Below are 27,561 nucleotides of genomic sequence, written 5' to 3'. Positions count from 1 at the left end.
AGAGCAACATCTTTGATGTATATAGAGAAGAGAGTCTGCCCGAGAATTGAACCCTGTAGCCCCCATAGAGACTGCCAGAGGTCAGGACAACAGGTCCTCTGATTTGACACACTGAACTCTATCTGAGAAGTAGTTGGTGAACCAGGCGAGGCAGTCATTTGAGAAACCAAGGCTATTGAGTCTGGCAATAACAATGTGCTGATTGACAGAGTCGAAAGCCTTGGCCAGGTTAATAATTACGGCTGCACAGTATTGTCTTTTATCGATGGCGGTTATGATATTGTTTAGGACCTTGAACGTGGCTGAGGTGCACTTATGACCAGCTCACAAACCAGATTACATAGCGGTGAAGGTACGGTGGGATTCAAAATAGTTGGTGATCTGTTTGTTAACTTGACTTTCAAAGACTTTAGAAAGGAAGGGTAGGATAGATATGGGTCTGTAGCAGTTTGGGTCTAGAGTGTCTCCCTCTTTTGAAGAGGGGGATGACCGTGGCAGTTTGCCAATCTTTAGGGATTTCAGACAATACGAAAGAGAGGTTGAACAGGCTAGTAATAGGGGTTGCAACAATTGCGGCGGATAATTTTAGAACGAGGGGGTCTAGATTGTCTAGCCCTGCTGATTTGTACGGGTCCAGATTTTGTACCTCTTTCAGAACATCTGCTGGAGAAATGGGTGAGGCTTGGGCAAGTTGCTGTGCAGAGATGTTGACCGGGGTAGGGGGTTGCCAAGTGGAAAGAATGACCAGCTGTAAAAAAAAAAAATGCTTATTGAAATTCATGATAATCGTAGATTTATCGGTGGTGACAGTGTTTCCTAGCCTCAGAGCTGTGGGCAGCTGGGAGGAGGTGCTCTTATTCTCCATGGACTTTAGTGTCCCAGAACCTTTTGGAGTTTGTTCTAATGTTTTCTGTTAGGAAAGCAAAGGCTAGCTTTTTCAAACTGCCTGTGTATTTTGGTTCCTAACTTCCCTGAAAAGATGCATACCGATTGGGCTATTCGATGATAATGCAATACGCCACAGGATGTTTTTGTCCTGGTCAAGGGCAGTCAGGTCTGGAGTGAACAAAGGGCTATATCTGTTCTTAGTTCTACATTTTTTGAATGGGGCATGATTATTAAAGATGGTGAAGAAACCACTTTTAAAGAATAACCAGTCATCCTCTACTGATGGAATGAGGTCAATATCCTTCAAGAATACCCGGGCCAGATTGATTAGAATGGCCTGCTTGCTGAAGTGTTTTAGGGAGCGTTTGACAGTGATGAGGGGTGGTCGTTTGCCCGCAGACCCATTACGGACGCAGGCAATGAGGCAGTGAACGCTGAGATCCTGGTTGAAGACAGCAGAGGTGTGTTTAGAGGGCAGGTTGGTCAGGATGATTTCTATGAGGATTTAGGGTAGTACCTGGTGGGTTCCTTGATAATTTGTGTGAGATTGACGGCATCTATCTTAGATTGTGGGACGGCTGGGTGTTAAGCATGTCCCAGTTTAGGTTCACCTAACAGTACAAACTCTGAAGATAGATGGGGGGCAATTAATTCACATATGGTGTCCAGGGCACAGCTGGGGGCTGAGGGGGGTCTATAACAAGCGGCAACAGTGAGAGACTTATTTCTGGAGAGATGGATTTTTAAAAGTAGAAGCTTAAACTGTTTGGGCACAGACCTGGATAGTATGACAGATCTCTGCAGTAGATTGCAACTCCACCCCCTTTGGCAGTTTTATCTTGGCGGAAAATGTTGTAGTTGGCGATGGAAATTTCAGAATTTTTGGTGGCCTTCCTAAGCCAGGATTCAGACACGGCTAGGACATCAGGGTTGGCAGAGTGAGCTAAAACAGTGAATAAAACAAACGTAGGCTTTTGCGGTTACAGAAGCCAACAAGTGATAGCGTCTGGGGAATAGGAGTGGAACTGGGGGCTACAGGGCCTGGGTTAACCTCCACATCACCAGAGGAGGAGTTGGATGAGGGTACGGCTAAAGGCTATAAGAACTGGTCGTCTAGTGCGTTGGGGACAGATAATAAAAGGAGCAGATTTCTGGGCATGGTAGAATAGATTCAAGGCATAATGTACAGACAAGGATATGGTAGGATGAGAGTACAGTGGAGGTAAACCTTGGCGTTGAGAGACGATGAGAGAGGTTTCGTCTCTGGGGGGACAAGTTAAGCCAAGTGAGGTCTCTGCGTGTGTGGGGTGGGATGAAAGAGCTGTCGAAGGCATTTTGACTCTACAGTGAAATAAAACAGTAAAAACTAGCCAAGACAGCAGTAGACTAGACATATTGAGAGACATAAAGCAATCACAGGTGTTGATCAGGAGAGCTAAGACAACAACGGGTAAATGGCGATGAATGTGCAGAGCGGGTCAGTTAGGTACATACAGGACCTAAGTTCGAAGCTGGGGCCAACAGGTAAACAAAATGAGGTACCGTGTTATTGAAACAGTCCAGGGGGCATCAGCTGTGTAGCCGAGTGGGGTCAAAAGAGCAGGAATAGGTGAGTCAGGATGCTGTTCGGTCATCACTACTGCGCTAGCTCCTTTGTCTCCCTATCTCTCCTTATCCTCTCTCCCCTTTGTATCCCTCCTTATCCCCTCTCCTTCGTCTCTCTCTCCTTATCCCCTCTCCTCCGTCCCTCTCACTCCTTATCCCGTCTCCCCTTCGTCTCCCTCCTTATCCCCTCTCCTCCGTCTCTCTCCTTATCCCCTTTCCTCCGTTCCTCTCACTCCTTATCCCGTCTCCCCTTCGTCTCCCTCCTTATCCCCTCTCCTCCGTCTCTCTCTTTTATCCTCTTTCCTCCGTCTCGCTCTCTCTTTATCCTCTCTCCTTCGTCTCTCTCCCTCCTTATCCCCTCTACCTCCTTATCCCCTCTACCTCCTTATCCCCTCTCCCTCCTTATCCCCTCTCCCTCCTTATCCCCTCTCCCTCCTTATCCCCTCTCCCTCCTTATCCCCTCTCCCTCCTTATCCCCTCTCCCTCCTTATCCCCTCTCCCTCCTTATCCCCTCTACCTCCTTATCCCCTCTACCTCCTTATCCCCTCTACCTCCTTATCCCCTCTACCTCCTTTTCTCCTCTACCTCCTTATCCCCTCTCCCTCCTTATCCCCTCTACCTCCTTATCCCCTCTCCCTCCTTATCCCCTCTACCTCCTTATCCCCTCTACCTCCTTATCTCCTCTCCCTCCTTATCCCCTCTACCTCCTTATCCCCTCTACCTCCTTATCCCCTCTACCTCTCCCTCCTTATCTCCTCTCCCTCCTTATCTCCTCTCCCTCCTTATCCCCTCTCCCTCCCCCTCCTTATCCCCTCTCCCCCCTTATCTCCTCTCCCCCCTTATCTCCTCTCCCTCCTTATCCCCTCTCCCCCCTTATCTCCTCTCCCTCCTTATCTCCTCTCCCTCCTTATCTCCTCTCCCTCCTTATCTCCTCTCCCTCCTTATCTCCTCTCCCTCCTTATCCCCTCTCCCTCCTTATCCCCTCTCCCTCCTTATCCCCTCTCCCTCCTTATCTCCTCTCCCTCCTTATCTCCTCTCCCTCCTTATCTCCTCTCCCCCTTATCTCCTCTCCCCCTTATCTCCTCTCCCCCTTATCTCCTCTCCCCCTTATCTCCTCTCCCCCTTATCTCCTCTCCCCCTTATCTCCTCTCCCCCTTATCTCCTCTCCCCCTTATCTCCTCTCCCCCTTATCCCCTCTCCCTCCTTATCCCTCTCCCTCCTTATCTCCTCTCCCCCCTTATCTCCTCTCCCTCTCCCTCCTTATCCCCTCTCCCTCCTTATCTCCTCTCCCTCTCCCTCCTTATCCTCTCTCCCTCCTTATCCTCTCTCCCTCCTTATCCCCTCTCTCCTTCTTATCCCCCCTCTCCCTCCTTATCATCTCTCCCCACTCATCTCTCTCTCCCTTGAACCGTAAGGAGGGATGTGGAGGAGGGATGTGTTAGTGTTGGAACCAGACCCAGTAGGTGCTTTTGAACGGTGTTCTCTGATTGGCTTACTGCCAGAGGGGCTGTTTACATCCAGACCCATTAGGGAGGGCACACACCACAAGCAGACAGGGAACAAGGTCTGATAGATTGTAAAGATTTACTAGGCTTCAAAATCTGACCTAACACATTCACCATTACCCCTCACCTCTCTTCTCTCCCGACAAGTTATAATCTCTGTGTGTCTGTGTGTCTGTCTGTGTGTCTGTCTGTGTGTCTGTCTGTGTGTCTGTCTGTGTGTCTGTCTGTGTGTCTGTCTGTGTGTCTGTGTGTCTGTCTGTGTGTCTGTGTGTCTGTGTGTCTGTCTGTGTGTCTGTCTGTGTATCTGTCGGTGTGTCTGTGTGTCTGTCTGTCTGTGTGTCTGTGTGTCTGTGTGTCTGTCTGTGTGTCTGTGTGTCTGTGTTTGTTCAGACAGCTGATGTAGGAGGAAGGTCTGCTCTGCTCCCACTGGAATGCCTGCTGCTGCACACCCACAGCTATTCAGGGCTCACGCCTGCCACACACACACACACGCTTGCCACACACACACACACGCTTGCCACACACACAAGCCTGCCACACACACAAGCCTGCCACACACACAAGCCTGCCACACACACACACACACACACACACTCACACACACACACACACACACACACACACACACACACACACACACACACACACACACACACACACACACACACACACACACACACATGCCACACACACACACACATGCCACACACACACTCACACCTGCCACACACATACACGCCTGCTACACACACACACACACACGCCTGCTACACACACACACACACGCCTGCCACACACAAAAACACACGCCTGCCACACACACACACTCTCTCACTTCTCAGCTGGGTGGAAGGATTGCATAGTTCAGGAGTGTGTTTCCATCTCATAACAAATGTTCCCTCTAAGCTGCGCCTCTCCCCCTGTTCCTCTAAGCTGCGCCCCTCCCCCTGTTCCTCTAAGCTGCGCCTCTCCCCCTGTTCCTCTAAGCTGCGCCTCTCCCCCTGTTCCTCTAAGCTGCGCCTCTCCCCCTGTTCCTCTAAGCTGCGCCCCTCCCCCTGTTCCTCTAAGCTGCGCCCCTCCCCTGTTCCTCTAAGCTGCGCCTCTCCCCTGTTCCTCTAAGCTGCGCCCCTCCCCTGTTCCTCTAAGCTGCGCCCCTCCCCCTGTTCCTCTAAGCTGCGCCCCTCCCCCTGTTCCTCTAAGCTGCGCCCCTCCCCCTGTTCCTCTAAGCTGAGCCCCTCCCCTGTTCCTCTCAGCTGCGCCCCTCCCCCTGTTCCTCTCAGCTGCGCCCCTCCCCCGTTCCTCTAAGCTGCGCCCCTCCCCCCCCCGTTCCTCTAAGCTGCGCCCCTCCCCTGTTCCTCTAAGCTGCGCCCCTCCCCCTATTCCTCTAAGATGCGCCCCTCCCCCTGTTCCTCTAAGCTGTGCCCCTCCCCCTGTTCCTCTAACCTCTGTCTGTGCCTTTGCAAAGATAAAGAAATGTAGTTTTTTTTTTTTACGCAAACTGAACCATTTTATTGTCGACCGCCATATCTTACAAATGTTCTAAAAATCTGTCCTGCAGAGTGTGCTGACCTTTGGTCTGATATGTTGTATAACTCTGTCCTGCAGAGTGTGCTGACCTTTGGTCTGATATGCGTGTTCGGAAACATGCGAGAACAAGTCAAGCTTCAGGGCTTGCTTAAGACGGCAGGAAAGACAATTGGCATAGAACAAGAACCAGCCGCCAACCTGTACACAGAACTCATCCTCCTAAAACTTGAAAGTGTTTTACAGGACAGTACTCATCCCCCTTCACTCAAAACTCATCCTCGTAAAACTTGAAAGTGTTTTACAGGACAGTACTCATCCCCCTTCACTCATAACTCATCCTCGTAAAACTTGAAAGCGTTTTACAGGACAGTACTCATCCCCCTTCACTCAGAACTCATCCTCGTAAAACTTGAAAGCGTTTTACAGGACAGTACTCATCCCCCTTCACTCAGAACTCATCCTCGTAAAACTTGAAAGCGTTTTACAGGACAGTACTCATCCCCTTCACTCAGAACTCATCCTCGTAAAACTTGAAAGCGTTTTACAGGACAGTACTCATCCCCCTTCACTCAGAACTCATCCTCGTAAAACTTGAAAGTGTTTTACAGGACAGTACTCATCCCCCTTCACTCAAAACTCATCCTCGTAAAACTTGAAAGTGTTTTACAGGACAGTACTCATCCCCCTTCACTCATAACTCATCCTCCTAAAACTTGAAAGTGTTTTACAGGACAGTACTCATCCCCCTTCACTCAGAACTCATCCTCGTAAAACTTGAAAGCGTTTTACAGGACAGTACTCATCCCCCTTCACTCAGAACTCATCCTCGTAAAACTTGAAAGCGTTTTACAGGACAGTACTCATCCCCCTTCACTCAGAACTCATCCTCGTAAAACTTGAAAGCGTTTTACAGGACAGTACTCATCACTGAAAACTGATTGACAGCAGCAGCCAGACAAGGGGAAAGAGACTTGTTCAATAGAAGATTAAACCCGAAAGACATGGGGACTATTTTATTCCAACAGCCATCAGGCTGTATAATAGATAGCCTGTTGGTCCCTCCAGTATACTGCACATTCACTTTCAATGTGTAGCTATAGCGCTCTGAGTGAATGTTTTTTTGTGTGTTGTATGTGTTATGTAGCGTCTTTTTTCTTTAAGCACATGAATGAATGTCCCCCTGGTGGGATAATACAGTTGATTTTTTTACATTTTATTTTTTACCTTTATTTTACTAGGCAAGTCAGTTAAGAACAAATTCTTATTTTCAATGACGGCCTAGGAACAGTGGGTTAACTGCCTGTTCAGGGGCAGAACGACAGATTTGTACCTTGTCAGCTCGGGGGTTTGAACTTGCAGCCTTCTGGTTACTAGTCCAACGCTCTAACCACTAGGCCACCCTGCCGGAAGTTGTTGCGGAAGTGGAAGAATGAGGATTTGACGGTCTATCTTAGGTGGTGGTCAAATGAGAGTCCAGGATGACACCAAGGTTGTGTGCGTGGAGGGAGAAACCGTGGAGGTGTTGTCAATGGTGAGGTTCTCAGCTTTGGCGAGGGTGGATTTGGTGCCTATGAGGAGTTCTGTTTTATCACTGTTGAGCTTTTTTTTTAAATAATGTTAGTGTGTTCGTGTCCCCTCGCCTTCCGTTCCATGAGATGTTATTTAATCTGTTTGTAAAGGTCATTTAGCTGTTTGCTTGAGTAATTGGAGATGGGAGTTCCATGCGATCATGGCTCTGTGTAATACTGTGCATTCATGTACTTTGGGACTGTGAATAGACCCCTGGTGGCCTGTCTTGTGGGTTATATATGGGTGTCTGAAGAGACCCCTGGTGGCATGTCTTGTGGGGTATGTATGGGTGTCTGAAGAGACCCCTGGTGGCATGTCTTGTGGGGTATGTATGGGTGTCTGAAGAGACCCCTGGTGGCATGTCTTGTTGGGTATGTATGGGTGTCTGAAGAGACCCCTGGTGGCATGTCTTGTGGGGTATGTATGGGTGTCTGAAGAGACCCCTGGTGGCATGTCTTGTGGGGTATGTATGGGTGTCTGAAGAGACCCCTGGTAGCATGTCTTGTGGGGTATGTATGGGTGTCTGAGCTGTGTGTTATTTGATTAACAGGAAGAAAAATGTACATTACAAATAAAACAAAAATAATCACAAGGCGCAACCTCAATACCACCGTTACAACCAATAAACCACTACAATGCTGTCCTCAATTAATGAATTCAACACCTGCTCTGTATGTGCAGTTTAAGGGCAAGGCGTGCTGCTCTGTTTTGAGCCAGGTTCAGCTCTGTTTTGAGCCAGGTTCAGCTCTGTTTTGAGCCAGCTACAGCTCTGTTTTGAGCCAGCTACAGCTCTGTTTTGAGCCAGCTACAGCTCTGTTTTGAGCCAGCTACAGCTCTGTTTTGAGCCAGCTACAGCTCTGTTTTGAGCCCAGCTACAGCTCTGTTTTGAGCCCAGCTACAGCTCTGTTTTGAGCCAGGTTCAGCTCTGTTTTGAGCCAGCTACAGCTCTGTTTTGAGCCCAGCTACAGCTCTGTTTTGGCCCAGCTACAGCTCTGTTTTGAGCCAGCTACAGCTCTGTTTTGAGCCAGCTACAGCTCTGTTTTGAGCCAGCTACAGCTCTGTTTTGAGCCCAGCTACAGCTCTGTTTTGAGCCCAGCTACAGCTCTGTTTTGAGCCCAGCTACAGCTCTGTTTTGAGCCAGGTTCAGCTCTGTTTTGAGCCAGCTACAGCTCTGTTTTGAGCCCAGCTACAGCTCTGTTTTGAGCCAGCTACAGCTCTGTTTTGAGCCAGCTACAGCTCTGTTTTGAGCCAGCTACAGCTCTGTTTTGAGCCAGCTACAGCTCTGTTTTGAGCCCAGCTACAGCTCTGTTTTGAGCCCAGCTACAGCTCTGTTTTGAGCCAGGTTCAGCTCTGTTTTGAGCCAGCTACAGCTCTGTTTTGAGCCCAGCTACAGCTCTGTTTTGGCCCAGCTACAGCTCTGATGAGTTTTTCTTTGCTGCACCTGACCCTATTACCGTACAACAGGAATTAGTCTGGCAGGAATTAGTTCCTGTTTCACTGTTTCTCCCCCTTCCCCCTCTCTCTTTCTGTCACTTTCTCTCTAACTCTGTCTCTCTTCTCCCTCCCCCAGGTGAATAAGCCAGGTGTGATGCGGGACCAGATCGGTGTTAGTGGGGGTCAGCTGAAGGTCAAGTACCCGTACGAAGACTCCACCTACAACCGCAAGGTCAATGCTATTACAACGACGACACACAACGGCACCACCGGTAAACCCTCCCCGGTGACTGGGCTGTCTAAAGAGCGCACCGGCGGACAGACCACCGGTAAACCCTCCCCGGTGACTGGGCTGTCTAAAGAGCGCACCGCCGGACAGACCACCGTTAAACCCGCCCCGGTGTCTGGACTGTCTAAAGAACGCAGCTCAGACAGTACGGGCTCCAGTAAAGGGTCGTCAGAGAGTACCGGACCCTGGGGAGGCAAACTGGTGGGACCCCTGACTCCTGAACAGGCCCTCAGACAGTACCGCTCTCAACTTACTATCCTGGAACAGACTGAGATACACTCCTACCCAGAGGTACACACACACACACACACACACACACACACACACACACACACACACACACACACACACACACACACACACACACACACACACACACACACACACACACACACACACACACACACACACACACACACACACACACACACACACACACACACACACACACACACACACACACACACACACACACACACACACCAGAGCTCTACAGTGTGACCATTGTATTCTGAAAGTATTCAGACCCCTTCCCTTTTCCCACATTGTGTTACATTACAGCCTTGTTCTAAACTGGATTAAATACAATCTATATACAATACCCGTTAATGACAAAGCGAAAACAGGTTTTTAGAAATGTTTGCAAATTTATAAAATGTTAAAATGTAAAACTTATTTAAATGAGTATTCAGAACCTTTGCTATGAGACTCGAAGTTGAGCTCAGGCATTTTTAAATGGAAGAAGTTTGGAACCATCAACATTTACATTTACATTTAAGTCATTTAGCAGACGCTCTTATCCAGAGCGACTTACAAATTCAAGACTGTTCCTAGAGCTGGCCGCCCGGAAAAACGGAGAAATAGGCGGAAAAGGGACACGGTCAGGAAGGTGACCAAGAACTTGGTCACTCTGATAGAGTTCCAGAGTTCCTCTGAAGAGATGGGAGAACCTTCCAGAAGGACAACCATTTCTGGAGCACTTCACTAATCAGGCATTTATGGTTGAGTGGCCAGGTGGAAGCCACTCCTCAGTAAAATGCACATGACAGCCCATTGAGTTTGCCAAAAGGCACCTAAAGGACTCTCAGACCATGAGAAACAAGATTCTCTGGTCTGATGAAACCAAGATTGAACTCTTTGGGCCCTACGGTGAAGCATGGTGGTGGCAGCTTCATGCTGTGGAGATGTTTTTCAACAGCAGGGACTGGGAGACTAGTCAGGATCGAGGGAAAGATGAACGGAGCAAAGGACAGAGAGATTCTTGATGAAAACCTGCCCCAGAGCGTTCAGGACCTCAGACTGGGGTGAAGGTTCGCCTTCCAACAGGACAACGACCCTAAGCGCACCGCCAAGACAACGCAGGAGTGGCTTCGGGACAAGTCTTGAATGTCCTTGAGGGGCCCAGCCAGAGCCCGGACTTGAACCCGATCTAACATCTCTGGAGAGACCTTTTAACCAGCTGTGCAGTGACACTCCCCATTAGAGGTCTACCGATTATGATTTTTCAACGCCGATACCGATTATTGGAGGACCAAAAAAGCCCATACCAATTAATCGGCCGATTTTTATATTTTTTTATTAGTATTTTTTTTAAATTATAATTATTTTTTTATTTATAATAATGACAATTACAACAATACTGAATGAACACTTATTTTAACTTAATATAATACATCAATAAAATCAATTTAGCCTCAAATAAATAATGAAACGTGTTCAATTTGGTTTAAATAATGCAAAAACAAAGTGTTGGAGAAGAAAGTAAAAGTGCAATATGTGCCATGTAAGAAAGCTAACATTTAAGTTCCTTGCTCAGAACATATGAAAGCTGGTGGTTCCTTTTAACGAGTCTTCAATATTCCCAGGTAAGAAATTTACGTTGTAGAAACCAATAAGAACCAATAAGAATTATAGGACTATTTCTCTCTATACCATTTGTTTTTCATTAACCTTTGACTATTGGTTATTCCTTATAGGCACTTTAGTATTGCCAGTGTAACAGTATAGCTTCTGTCCCTCCTCGCTCCTCCCAGGGCTCGAACCAGAAACACAACGACAACAACTACCCCTGAAGCAGCTTGGCCCTTGCAGAGCAAGGGGAACAACCACTCCAAGTCTCAGAGCGAGTGACGTTTGAAACGTTATTAGCGCGCGCTAACTAGCTAGCCATTTCACATCGGTTACACCAGCCTCATCTCAGGAGTTGATAGGCTTGAAGTCATAAACAGTGCAATGCTTGAAGCATTGCGAAGAGCTGCTGGCAAAATGCACGAAAGTGCTGTTTGAATGAATGCTTACGAGCCTGCTGCTGCGTACCACCGCTCAGTCAGATGCTTGTAGGCTCAGTCAGATTATATGCAACGCAGGCCACGCTAGATAACTACACATGGTTGATGATATTACTAGTTTAACTAGTGATTATGATTGATTGTTTTTTATAAGATAAGTTTAATGCTAGCTAGCAACTTACCTTGGCTTACTGCATTCGCGTAACAGGCAGTCTCCTCGTGGAGTGCAACGAGAGACAGGTGGTTATAGCGTTGGACTAGTTAACTGTAAGGTTGCAATATTGGGTCCTCCGAGCTGACAAGGTGAAAATCTGTCGTTCTGCCCCTGAACAAGGCAGTTAACCCACCGTTCCTAGGCCGTATTTGAAAATGAGAATATGTTCTTAAATGACTTGCCTAGTTAAATAAAGATTTAGGTGTAAAAAAAATTTTTTTTTAATGGGCCAAAAATACCGATTTCCGATTGTTATGAAAACTTGAAATCAGCCCTAATTAATCGAAAGCACAGAATGCGATTGTCTAGAATGTCGTTGTATAATGTAGCATTAAGATTTCCCTTCACTGGAACTAAGGGGCCCAAACCATGAAAAACAGCCCCAGACCATTATGCCTCCTCCACCAAACTTTACAGTTCAAAACAATTTTGGGGGGTCACATACACGTTTAGTACATGTTATTACGGGTGTAGTGAAATACTTTGATTTCTAGCTCCAACAGTTCAGTAATATCTAGCAATTTCACAACAATACACACATCTAAAGTAAAGGAATGGAATTAAGAATATATCAATATTTGGATGAGCAATGTCAGAGTGGCATAGACTAAGATACTGTAGATGGTATAGAATGCAGTATATACATATGAGATGAGTAATACATAGACTAAGATACATTAGAATAGTATAGAATACAGTATATACATATGAGATGAGTAATACATAGACTAAGATACATTAGAATAGTATAGAATGCAGTATATACATATGAGATGAGTAATACATAGACTAAGATACATTAGAATAGTATAGAATGCAGTATATACATATGAGATGAGTAATGCAAGATATGTAAAAATTATTAATGTGACGAGTGTTACATTATTAAAGTGGCCAGTGATTTCAAGTCTATTTATATTGGGCAGCAGCCTCTAACGTGTTAGTGGTTGCTGTTTAACAGTCTGATGGCCTTGAGATAGAAGCTGTTTTTCAGTCTCTCGATCCCAGCTTTGATGCACCTGTGCTGACCTCGCCTTCTGGATGATAGCGGGGTGAACAGGCAGTGGCTCAGGTGGTTGTTGTCCTTGATGATCTTTTTAGCCTTCCTGTGACATCGGGTGGTGTCGGTGTCCTGGAGGGCAAGTAGTTTGCACCCGGTGATGCGTTGTGCAGACCTCACTACCCTCTGGGAGAGCCTTACGATTGTGGGCAGAGAAGTTGCTGTACCAGGCGGTGATACAGCCCTACAGGATGCTCTCAATTGTGCATCTGTAAAAGTTTTAGGTGCCAAGCCAAATTTCTTCAGCCTCCTGAGACAAGCACACGTGCACACACACACTGAGACACACACACACTGAGACACACACACACTGAGACACACACACACTGAGACACACACACACTGAGACACACACACACTGAGACACACACACACTGAGACACACACACACTGAGACACACACACACTGAGACACACACACACTGAGACACACACACACTGAGACACACACACACTGAGACACAGACAAAAACACACACACTGAGACACAGACAAACACACACACACTGAGACACACACACACTGAGACACAGACAAACACACACACACACTGAGACACAGACAAACACACACACACACTGAGACACACACACACACATGTATTTTGTTACATTAAAACAATTCTGTGATTAATTTGTTAATAATGTTATGGTTCCAACAGGTGTATTTCCTGGGTCCCAACGCTAAGAAGCGTCCTGCAGTCGCTGGGGGCAACAACAATGGGGGTTTTGATGACGAGCAGGGCGGGTACATCCATGTACCCCACGATCACCTGGCCTTCAGATACGAGTTCCTCAAAGTCATCGGCAAGGGCAGCTTCGGACAGGTAACGCTTTAACCTCTGACCCCTGGACCCAATTAATTTCCCCCTCATCTTTTCTCTTCATGTTTCCTTAACTTAATTAGTTGCACAAAACTTTTTAAGGCATATTTCCCCCTTAAATTAAGTGAAACGTTTTTATATTTTTGATTATTTTTTACTTTATTTAACTAGGCAAGTCAGTTAAGATCAAATTGTTATTTACAATGATGGCCTACCAAGAGGCAAAAGGCCCATGAGGTCTCTTAACGGCTTCATTCAGTATGGATATCAATGTAAACTGCATTTGTGGAGGTGAATGTTGCTTTCATCTGCTCTGGTTACAAAAGGAAAATATCAACCAGCTAGCTACTTAGCTATTCAATGAAAAGTGCACAATCAGTGCTGGGTAGTTAGCTATAGCTACTTTGTGAGCTAGCTGGCTAGTTAGCTATAGCTACTCTGTGAGCTAGCTGGCTAGTTAGCTATAGCTACTCTGTTAGCTAGCTGGCTAGTTAGCTATAGCTACTCTGTGAGCTAACTGGCTAGTTAGCTATAGCTACTCTGTGAGCTAGCTGGCTAGTTAGCTATAGCTACTCTGTGAGCTAGCTGGCTAGTTAGCTATAGCTACTCTGTGAGCTAGCTGGCTAGAGTTAGCTATAGCTACTCTGTGAGCTAGCTGGCTAGTTAGCTATAGCTACTCTGTGAGCTAGCTGGCTAGAGTTAGCTATAGCTACTCTGTGAGCTAGCTGGCTAGTTAGCTACTCCGTGAGCTAGCTTCATGTACTTGAAAGGAATAAAAACAAGTTGAGGAAAAGCAACTACAAGAAAAGTGTTTTATCTTCTGAATCAATTTGTTTCTCCTGTCTTGAATATAGAAGTTATGTTTTGCGATCTCCCAAAATAAAGGCAATCTCTTTGGGGAGACTTTGTCAGTGAACCAGGTCGTCTCCACGGTAACCAGTACTTGCCTTCAAACTACTGTAAAACCCTTAAATTGGGCCTTACCACGGGAAATGTTAGTAACACCCTTAAACAATTAAACAAGGGGAAATGTTTCCTTAAAGCACAGGTGTCAAACTCATTCCATGGAGGGCCTAGTGTCTGCTGGTTTTTGTTTTTCCTTTCAAGACCTAGACAACCAGGTGAGGGGAGTTCCTTACTGAGACAACCAGGTGAGGGGAGTTCCTTACTGAGACCTAGACAACCAGGTGAGGGGAGTTCCTTACTGAGACCTAGACAACCAGGTGAGGGGAGTTCCTTACTGAGACCGAGACAACCAGGTGAGGGGAGTTCCTTACTGAGACCTAGACAACCAGGTGAGGGGAGTTCCTTACTGAGACCGAGACAACCAGGTGAGGGGAGTTCCTTACTGAGACCGAGACAACCAGGTGAGGGGAGTTCCTTACTGAGACCGAGACAACCAGGTGAGGGGAGTTCCTTACTGAGACCTAGACAACCATGTGAGACCTAGACAACCAGGTGAGGGGAGTTCCTTACTGAGACCTGGACAACCAGGTGAGGGGAGTTCCTTACTGAGACCTAGACAACCAGGTGAGGAGAGTTCCTTACTGAGACCTGGACAACCAGGTGATGGGAGTTCCTTACTGAGACCTGGACAACCAGGTGAGGGGAGTTCCTTACTGAGACCTAGACAACCAGGTGAGGGGAGTTCCTTACTGAAACCTAGACAACCAGGTGAGGGGAGTTCCTTACTGAGACCGAGACAACCAGGTGAGGGGAGTTCCTTACTGAGACCTAGTCAACCAGGTGAGGGGAGTTCCTTACTGAGACCTAGACAACCAGGTGAGGGGAGTTCCTTACTGAGACAACCAGGTGAGGAGAGTTCCTTACTGAGACCTAGACAACCAGGTGAGGGGAGTTCCTTACTGAGACAACCAGGTGAGGAGAGTTCCTTACTGAAACCTAGAGAACCAGGTGAGGGGAGTTCCTTACTGAGACCTAGTCAACCAGGTGAGGAGAGTTCCTTACTGAGACCTGGACAACCAGGTGATGGGAGTTCCTTACTGAGACCTAGACAACCAGGTGAGGGGAGTTCCTTACTGAGACCTAGACAACCAGGTGAGGGGAGTTCCTTACTGAGACCTGGACAACCAGGTGAGGGAAGTTCCTTACTAATCAGTGATCTCCTTGGTATCAAACTACAAGTGAAACCCTAAAGAGGTTTTATGCAACCTGACCCTTAACTCATGAACCCTAACCCTAGTCCCCTCAAGGTGCTACAACAGCCTATTGGTTGGTTTTTGATTGATTACCGATAGATGTATTGATGGGATAACTGACGTATTGACAAATGTGTATATATATATATTGATCTGATGACCAGGTGGCGAAGGTGTACGACCACAAGCTGCAGCAGCACCTGGCTCTGAAGATGGTCCGCAACGAGAAGCGTTTCCACCGCCAAGCCCAGGAAGAAATACGTATCCTCGAGCACCTCCGTAAGCAGGACCGCTCCGGAACCATGAACGCCGTCCACATGCTAGAACACTTCACCTTCAGAAACCACATCTGCATGACCTTTGAACTGCTCAGCATGAACCTGTATGAGCTGATCAAAAGGAATAAGTTCCAGGGCTTCAGTCTGCCGCTGGTCAGGAAGTTTGCCCACAGCATCCTGCAGTGTCTGGAGGCTTTGAACCGACACCGGATCATCCACTGTGACCTGAAGCCGGAGAATATACTGCTGAAACAGCAGGGACGGAGTGGAATCAAGGTGAGGATGGGAGGACTACACACTACACACTACACACTACACACACACTACACACTACACACACTACACACAGAGAATATACTGCTGAAACAGCAGGGACGGAGTGGAATCAAGGTGAGGATGGGAGGACTACACACTACACACTACACACTACACACACACTACACACTACACACACTACACACAGAGAATATACTGCTGAAACAGCAGGGACGGAGTGGAATCAAGGTGAGGATGGGACGACTACACACTACACACAGAGAATATACTACTGAAACAGCAGGGACGGAGTGGAATCAAGGTGAGGATGGGACGACTACACACTACACACTACACACACTACACACAGAGAATATACTGCTGAAACAGCAGGGACGGAGTGGAATCAAGGTGAGGATGGGACGACTACACACTACACACACACTACACACACACACACTACACACTACACACTACACACACACACACTACACACTACACACAGAGAATATACTGCTGAAACAGCAGGGACGGAGTGGAATCAAGGTGAGGATGGGAGGACTACACACTACACACTACACACTACACACTACACACTACACACTACACACTACACACAGAGAATATACTGCTGAAACAGCAGGGACGGAGTGGAATCAAGGTGAGGATGGGACGACTACACACACTACACACTACACACTACACACACTACACACTACACACTACACACTACACACAGAGAATATACTGCTGAAACAGCAGGGACGGAGTGGAATCAAGGTGAGGATGGGACGACTACACACTACACACTACACACACTACACACAGAGAATATACTGCTGAAACAGCAGGGACGGAGTGGAATCAAGGTGAGGATGGGACGACTACACACTACACACTACACACAGAGAATATACTGCTGAAACAGCAGGGACGGAGTGGAATCAAGGTGAGGATGGGACGACTACACACTACACACAGAGAATATACTGCTGAAACAGCAGGGACGGAGTGGAATCAAGGTGAGGATGGGAGGACTACACACTACACACTACACACACACTACACACACACTACACACACACACACTACACACTACACACTACACACTACACACAGAGAATATACTGCTGAAACAGCAGGGACGGAGTGGAATCAAGGTGAGGATGGGACGACTACACACTACACACACACTACACACACTACACACACTACACACACTACACACTACACACTACACACAGAGAATATACTGCTGAAACAGCAGGGACGGAGTGGAATCAAGGTGAGGATGGGACGACTACACACTACACACTACACACACACTACACACTACACACACTACACACTACACACACACACTACACACTACACACTACACACTACACACTACACACTACACACACTACACACTACACACTACACACTACACACAGAGAATATACTGCTGAAACAGCAGGGACGGAGTGGAATCAAGGTGAGGATGGGACGACTACACACTACACACACACTACACACACTACACACACTACACACACTACACACTACACACTACACACAGAGAATATACTGCTGAAACAGCAGGGACGGAGTGGAATCAAGGTGAGGATGGGACGACTACACACTACACACACACTACACACACTACACACACACTACACACACTACACACTACACACACTACACACTACACACTACACTACACACTACACACACTACACACTACACACTACACACAGAGAATATACTGCTGAAACAGCAGGGACGGAGTGGAATCAAGGTGAGGATGGGACGACTACACACTACACACACACTACACACACTACACACACACTACACACACTACACACTACACACTACACACAGAGAATATACTGCTGAAACAGCAGGGACGGAGTGGAATCAAGGTGAGGATGGGACGACTACACACTACACACTACACACTACACACACTACACACACACTACACACTACACACACACTACACACTACACACACACTACACACACACTACACACACACTACACACACACTACACACTACACACTACACACTACACACAGAGAATATACTGCTGAAACAGCAGGGACGGAGTGGAATCAAGGTGAGGATGGGACGACTACACACTACACACTACACACTACACACACACTACACACACTACACACACTACACACACTACACACACTACACACTACACACTACACACAGAGAATATACTGCTGAAACAGCAGGGACGGAGTGGAATCAAGGTGAGGATGGGACGACTACACACTACACACACTACACACACACTACACACTACACACACACTACACACACTACACACTACACACACACTACACACACACTACACACACACTACACACACACTACACACTACACACTACACACAGAGAATATACTGCTGAAACAGCAGGGACGGAGTGGAATCAAGGTGAGGATGGGACGACTACACACTACACACTACACACACTACACACACACTACACACACACTACACACTACACACTACACACAGAGAATATACTGCTGAAACAGCAGGGACGGAGTGGAATCAAGGTGAGGATGGGACGACTACACACTACACACTACACACACACTACACACTACACACTACACACAGAGAATATACTGCTGAAACAGCAGGGACGGAGTGGAATCAAGGTGAGGATGGGACGACTACACACTACACACTACACACTACACACACACTACACACTACACACTACACACAGAGAATATACTGCTGAAACAGCAGGGACGGAGTGGAATCAAGGTGAGGATGGGACGACTACACACAGAGAATATACTACTGAAACAGCAGGGACGGAGTGGAATCAAGGTGAGGATGGGACGACTACACACTACACACTACACACACTACACACAGAGAATATACTGCTGAAACAGCAGGGACGGAGTGGAATCAAGGTGAGGATGGGACGACTACACACTACACACACACTACACACACACACACTACACACTACACACTACACACACACACACTACACACTACACACAGAGAATATACTGCTGAAACAGCAGGGACGGAGTGGAATCAAGGTGAGGATGGGAGGACTACACACTACACACTACACACTACACACTACACACTACACACTACACACTACACACAGAGAATATACTGCTGAAACAGCAGGGACGGAGTGGAATCAAGGTGAGGATGGGACGACTACACACACTACACACTACACACTACACACTACACACAGAGAATATACTGCTGAAACAGCAGGGACGGAGTGGAATCAAGGTGAGGATGGGACGACTACACACTACACACTACACACACTACACACAGAGAATATACTGCTGAAACAGCAGGGACGGAGTGGAATCAAGGTGAGGATGGGACGACTACACACTACACACAGAGAATATACTGCTGAAACAGCAGGGACGGAGTGGAATCAAGGTGAGGATGGGACGACTACACACTACACACAGAGAATATACTGCTGAAACAGCAGGGACGGAGTGGAATCAAGGTGAGGATGGGAGGACTACACACTACACACTACACACACACTACACACACACTACACACACACACACTACACACTACACACTACACACTACACACTACACACAGAGAATATACTGCTGAAACAGCAGGGACGGAGTGGAATCAAGGTGAGGATGGGACGACTACACACTACACACACACTACACACACTACACACACTACACACACTACACACTACACACTACACACAGAGAATATACTGCTGAAACAGCAGGGACGGAGTGGAATCAAGGTGAGGATGGGACGACTACACACTACACACTACACACACACTACACACTACACACACTACACACTACACACACACACTACACACTACACACTACACACTACACACTACACACACTACACACTACACACTACACACTACACACAGAGAATATACTGCTGAAACAGCAGGGACGGAGTGGAATCAAGGTGAGGATGGGACGACTACACACTACACACACACTACACACACTACACACACTACACACACTACACACTACACACTACACACAGAGAATATACTGCTGAAACAGCAGGGACGGAGTGGAATCAAGGTGAGGATGGGACGACTACACACTACACACACACTACACACACTACACACACACTACACACACTACACACTACACACACTACACACTACACACTACACTACACACTACACACACTACACACTACACACTACACACTACACACAGAGAATATACTGCTGAAACAGCAGGGACGGAGTGGAATCAAGGTGAGGATGGGACGACTACACACTACACACACACTACACACACTACACACACACTACACACACTACACACTACACACTACACACAGAGAATATACTGCTGAAACAGCAGGGACGGAGTGGAATCAAGGTGAGGATGGGACGACTACACACTACACACACACTACACACTACACACACTACACACACACTACACACTACACACACACACACACACTACACACACACTACACACACACTACACACACACTACACACACACTACACACTACACACTACACACTACACACAGAGAATATACTGCTGAAACAGCAGGGACGGAGTGGAATCAAGGTGAGGATGGGACGACTACACACTACACACTACACACTACACACACACTACACACACTACACACACTACACACACTACACACACTACACACTACACACTACACACAGAGAATATACTGCTGAAACAGCAGGGACGGAGTGGAATCAAGGTGAGGATGGGACGACTACACACTACACACACTACACACACACTACACACTACACACACACTACACACACTACACACTACACACACACTACACACACACTACACACACACTACACACACACTACACACTACACACTACACACAGAGAATATACTGCTGAAACAGCAGGGACGGAGTGGAATCAAGGTGAGGATGGGACGACTACACACTACACACTACACACTACACACACACTACACACTACACACACACTACACACTACACACTACACACACACTACACACACACTACACACTACACACTACACACAGAGAATATACTGCTGAAACAGCAGGGACGGAGTGGAATCAAGGTGAGGATGGGACGACTACACACTACACACACACTACACACACTACACACACACTACACACTACACACACACTACACACACACTACACACACACACACTACACACACTACACACACTACACACACACTACACACTACACACTACACACAGAGAATATACTGCTGAAACAGCAGGGACGGAGTGGAATCAAGGTGAGGATGGGACGACTACACACTACACACTACACACTACACACTACACACTACACACACACTACACACACTACACACACACTACACACTACACACACACTACACACACACACACTACACACACTACACACACACTACACACTACACACTACACACAGAGAATATACTGCTGAAACAGCAGGGACGGAGTGGAATCAAGGTGAGGATGGGACGACTACACACTACACACACTACACACTACACACACTACACACTACACACACACTACACACACACTACACACACACACTACACACACACTACACACTACACACACACTACACACACACTACACACTACACACAGAGAATATACTGCTGAAACAGCAGGGACGGAGTGGAATCAAGGTGAGGATGGGAGGACTACACACTACACACACTACACACTACACACACACACTACACACACTACACACTACACACTACACACACACTACACACTACACACTACACACAGAGAATATACTGCTGAAACAGCAGGGACGGAGTGGAATCAAGGTGAGGATGGGAGGACTACACACTACACACTACACACACTACACACACTACACACACACTACACACTACACACTACACACACTACACACACACTACACACTACACACTACACACACACTACACACTACACACACACTACACACACACTACACACACTACACACTACACACTACACACACACTACACACTACACACTACACACTACACACTACACACAGAGAATATACTGCTGAAACAGCAGGGACGGAGTGGAATCAAGGTGAGGATGGGACGACTACACACTACACACACACTACACACACTACACACACACTACACACACTACACACTACACACTACACACAGAGAATATACTGCTGAAACAGCAGGGACGGAGTGGAATCAAGGTGAGGATGGGACGACTACACACTACACACTACACACACTACACACACTACACACACACTACACACTACACACTACACACTACACACACACTACACACTACACACACTACACACACTACACACACACTACACACTACACACACACTACACACTACACACTACACACACACTACACACACACTACACACACTACACACTACACACTACACACACACTACACACTACACACTACACACTACACACTACACACAGAGAATATACTGCTGAAACAGCAGGGACGGAGTGGAATCAAGGTGAGGATGGGACGACTACACACTACACACACACTACACACACTACACACTACACACACACTACACACTACACACTACACACTACACACACTACACACTACACACACACTACACACACACTACACACACTACACACTACACACGCACTACACACGCACTACACACGCACTACACACTACACACTACACACACACTACACACTACACACACACTACACACACACTACACACACACTACACACTACACACGCACTACACACTACACACACTACACACTACACACTACACACTACACACACACTACACACTACACACTACACACACTACACACTACACACTACACACTACACACACACTACACACTACACACACTACACACTACACACTACACACACACTACACACTACACACACTACACACAGAGAATATACTGCTGAAACAGCAGGGACGGAGTGGAATCAAGGTGAGGATGGGACGACTACACACTACACACTACACACACACTACACACTACACACACACTACACACACACTACACACACTACACACACACTACACACTACACACTACACACACACTACACACACACTACACACTACACACACTACACACACTACACACACACTACACACTACACACACACACACTACACACACACACACACTACACACTACACACACACACTACACACTACACACAGAGAATATACTGCTGAAACAGCAGGGACGGAGTGGAATCAAGGTGAGGATGGGACGACTACACACTACACACTACACACACACTACACACTACACACACTACACACACACTACACACTACACACTACACACAGAGAATATTAGGCTGGAACAGCAGGGACGGAGTGGAATCAAGGTGAGGATGGGACGACTACACACTACACACACTACACACTACACACACACACACTACACACTACACACACACACACTACACACTACACACACTACACACTACACACACAGGATTTGCTCCTTGCCTTGCTACTTCTGTGCCTGACTCGGTCTCTCTGTCCAGGTGATCGACTTTGGTTCGTCATGTTTCCATCACCAGCGTGTCTACACGTACATCCAGTCCCGCTTCTACCGTGCCCCTGAGGTCATCCTGGGGTCACGCTACGGTCTCCCCATTGACATGTGGTCATTTGGCTGTATCCTGGCTGAGCTGCTGACAGGGTATCCCATGTTCCCAGGCGAGGACGAGGGGGACCAGCTGGCCTGTGTCATGGAGCTACTGGGCATGCCCCCTACCAAGCTGCTGGAGCAAGCCAAGAGGGCTAAGAACTTCATCTCCTCCAAGGGCCACCCGCGCTACTGCGGGGCTAACACCTTGCCCAGTGGGGCCACGGTGTTCACGGGCTCCCGCTCGCGCAGGGGGAAGCTCCGGGGTCCCCCTGCCAGTAAAGAGTGGAGCGCGGCCCTGAAGGGATGTGAAGATCTCACCTTTGCAGACTTTATTAAGAGGTGTCTAGACTGGGACCCTTCCAGCAGACTGACCCCTAGTCAGGCCCTCAGACACCCCTGGCTCTACCGACGCCTGCCGAAGCCCCTGGCCCCCGCCGCTGGGGAGAAGAAGGGAGCGGCAGAACACCACTCTACCTCCTTCCCATCCATTCTGCCGGCTAAAGGAGGGAGCGGCACAGCGGCAAATCACAAACTGAGAGCCAACATGATGGGAGACTCCGCGGGGTCCATACCCCTCCGCACCGTGCTGCCCAAACTGGTCTCATAGACAGATGGAGAGAGGGACAGAACCAGGAGGTTTTAAATGAGTTGGGTTGTTCTTTTCTCTTTTGGTTTTCTGTGTTTTTAATTATTTTGGAACGTGTGGACACTCCAGGTGTTGCTTTAGAATTGTATCTGATGAACGGCCGTTGGACAGACTATATAAAGGTGTTTACAGCAGGGTAACTGACTCCGTGATTACTACATAGACACCTTAGAGCAGCTCTGGCCCTGCTGCTCTACCTCGTCATTCATTACAGGTCTAGACCAGTCCCTGATTAGAGGGGAATCACCCACCTGGTGTCCCAGGTCTAAACCAGTCCCTGATTAGAGGGGAATCACCCACCTGGTGTCCCAGGTCTAGACCAGTCCCTGATTAGAGGGGAATCACCCACCTGGTGTCCCAGGTCTAAACCAGTCCCTGATTAGAGGGGAATCACCCACCTGGTGTCCCAGGTCTAGACCAGTCCCTGATTAGAGGGGAATCACCCACCTGGTGTCCCAGGTCTAAACCCTGATTAGAGGGGAATCACCCACCTGGTGTCCCAGGTCTAGACCCTGATTAGAGGGGAATCACCCACCTGGTGTCCCAGGTCTAAACCAGTCCCTGATTAGAGGGGAATCACCCACCTGGTGTCCCAGGTCTAGACCCTGATTAGAGGAGAATCACCCACCTGGTGTCCCAGGTCTAGACCCTGATTAGAGGGGAATCACCCACCTGGTGTCCCAGGTCTAAACCAGTCCCTGATTAGAGGGGAATCACCCACCTGGTGTCCCAGGTCTAGACCCTGATGAGAGGAGAATCACCCACCTGGTGTCCCAGGTCTAGACCCTGATTAGAGGGGAATCACCCACCTGGTGTCCCGGTCTAAACCAGTCCCTGATTAGAGGGGAATCACCCACCTGGTGTCCCAGGTCTAGACCCTGATTAGAGGAGAATCACCCACCTGGTGTCCCAGGTCTAGACCCTGATTAGAGGGGAATCACCCACCTGGTGTCCCAGGTCTAGACCCTGATGAGAGGAGAACAGTGTCGCTGGCTTGGAGCTCCAGGGTCCTAGAGGTCATAGCTGTTCTACATGTTATTCTATGGGTTTAGTCAGCCATTCATCTCCAGTGTGTTTTGCTGTACAGCAGGCTTCTCAAACTCGGTCCCGGTGCCCCTCTTGGGTACACAGTGGTTGTTGTCCTAGCACGACACAGCTGACTCAAATAATCAACGCTTGATGATGAGTTGGTTATTTGAATCGGCTATGTTGTGCTAGGACAACAACTAAAACATGTGTACACACACACATATGTCTGCCCTAGTTTGTGCGGTGTAGTGTCTATATATATATATATATATAAGGGCTAAAGGAGATCTGCTGGATCATGTAGCAACAACCAGCTTATAAAAAATCATTGAATCATGTTGATGAGACGGGAACCTCTGCTCCTACATGTTGATGAGACGGGAACCTCTCTGCTCCTACATGTTGATGAGACGGGAACCTCTCTGCTCCTACATGTTGATGAGACGGGAACCTCTCTGCTCCTACATGTTGATGAGACGGGAACCTCTCTGCTCCTACACTCCTGCACAGAAAAATATATTTCATCACAGACCACCTCGTTAGATCATTGAGCTGAGCCAGAGACTGGGCTATCGCTCTGCTAAATCACAATGTTTATTAAATCATTGTGTCCAGCGTTGTTTATCTCTCGTTATCGCTCCCTGTTGGTATGTGGTGGGGGGAGGAGAGGAAGAGTGCGGCTCTTTAGCACTAATGTGGGTATCTCTGTCGTTTACAGTAGCCTGGGGAGGGATGTTACATGTAGGAAGCAGCCTGGGGAGGGAGGGATGGATGTTACACTGAAAGGCAAGAAGTAGCACATGCCACACCTCCCTGTCACTCAGTGGTCGCTATGGAGCCTGCCTGTGGTTGCCATGGTGTTGTCGGGGAGGTGCAGTAGGAGAGGTTAAAGGAGACAGAAGAGTGACATCATACTCTCTGTCAGCTGCAGGGCTTTATCATTGACGTGAAGCGTTCAGAACGTTGCAGATAGAAATAGATTAACTACAGCTGGAACGACTCCCTGTTCTACATAACAGACCTGACCATGTTTGTTCTACACAATACATTTCTACATCCTGAGATGGTGGAGGCTGACTAAAAGACGTTCTCGCTCTCAAGGGGCTTTATTGGCATGGGAAACATGTTTACAAGTGAGAAATATTAAACAAAAGTGAGAAGGCAAAACATCAACAACAAAACGATTAGAATTTAACAGTAAACATTGCACTCAAAAAGGTTTTTACAAACATATCAACATTTCAAATAGTCTGTTTGATTTTTCTTTTCAAATTCTTTGTGTTTCTGTGTGAAATATGTATCTGTAATGTGGTTATACGTTTAGCATGAGGTCAGGAAGCGCAGCCCAGTCTCTCACTCTCAGGGCTCTGGCAGACAAAGATCACGGACACTACTGATACTCTTAGACACACACATTGTGTTAATGGTGCTGTCACTACACACACACACACACACACACACAGATGACATGTATGCATCAGGTGCATGTTGAATGGACCAGGTCACAGAGGTTATAGTTCAGGGTTCAACCTCCTTCTGTTTCTCCTTCACTCAACGACAGTCAGGGTTTGTTTTTATTTTGACTTATCCTGTATTCCTTCCTTTTTTTTCTTTTTTTTTTTATAGAAATGATTTTTTTATAGCTTTTTGTTACTCAAAACGAGAGGTTTTTAAAAGCATAAATGAAGGTGACGATGTGTTTATAGCGTTAACGGTGGTGATGTGTGTGTATAGCGTTAACGGTGGTGATGTGTGTATAGCGTTAACGGTGGTGATGTGTGTTGTAGGCTGTTTCAGCATGATGGAATCACATGAAACTGTTTCAACACTGAGATGAAGACCTACTGTTAACCGGTGAGCTGTAATAAAATATTAACTGAACGGTCATGTTCCTCACATTTCTGTCCTGTTGTTTCGGTGTCCACTGCTACACACCACATTCCCTCTCCCCAGCAGTGTGGGTATGGTGGGTTGGGTTGGGTGGGCAACTGACCCTCACAGCCCCTCCTTATAACGCAGCTGCTCTGCCCATGTAGGCACGTACTCAGCTGTGTGCACCATGAGATCCTGCTGAGTCACTATATGGTCAGCAGGATAAAACTTATTACAGAGTTCAGAGCACGGACATGTCTTCACTACGGAGCCCCTTGTAGAACGTTAGTCTTAACTGCCGAGCCCCTTGTAGAACGTTAGTCTTCACTACCAAGCCCCTTGTAGAACGTTAGTCTTAACTGCCGAGCCCCTTGTAGAACGTTAGTCTTAACTGCCGAGCCCCTTGTAGAACGTTAGTCTTAACTGCCGAGCCCCTTGTAGAACGTTAGTCTTAACTGCCGAGCC

At 47.5% G+C, this 27,561-nt stretch overlaps 1 protein-coding gene across 2 annotated transcripts in view; it reads left to right on the top strand.

Annotated features, from left to right (window-relative positions):
- Window positions 1–27,105, top strand: part of dyrk3 (dual specificity tyrosine phosphorylation regulated kinase 3) — a 42,849-nt gene extending 15,744 nt beyond the window's left edge. Inside the window, exons 3-7 of one of the 2 annotated variants that reach the window (XR_010455944.1) lie at window positions 8,665–9,108; window positions 13,041–13,205; window positions 15,526–15,915; window positions 23,443–24,879; window positions 24,929–27,105. Coding sequence is in view for 1 of the 2 variants with exons in the window: in XM_064967386.1 (XP_064823458.1) it covers window positions 8,665–9,108; window positions 13,041–13,205; window positions 15,526–15,915; window positions 23,443–24,156 (1,713 nt within the window). In the remaining variant the exon portion in view is untranslated. Of the gene's footprint in view, window positions 1–8,664; window positions 9,109–13,040; window positions 13,206–15,525; window positions 15,916–23,442 lie in introns of both variants that reach the window. The other variant, XM_064967386.1, reaches the window with a different exon arrangement.
- The last annotated feature ends 456 nt before the right edge of the window (window positions 27,106–27,561 follow it).

Source organism: Oncorhynchus masou, chromosome 6, assembly GCF_036934945.1.
Source record: "Oncorhynchus masou masou isolate Uvic2021 chromosome 6, UVic_Omas_1.1, whole genome shotgun sequence".
NCBI classification, from domain to species: domain Eukaryota; kingdom Metazoa; phylum Chordata; class Actinopteri; order Salmoniformes; family Salmonidae; genus Oncorhynchus; species Oncorhynchus masou.
The sequence above is the reverse complement of the archived record's forward strand: the minus strand, read 5'-3'. Positions and strand labels throughout refer to the sequence as shown.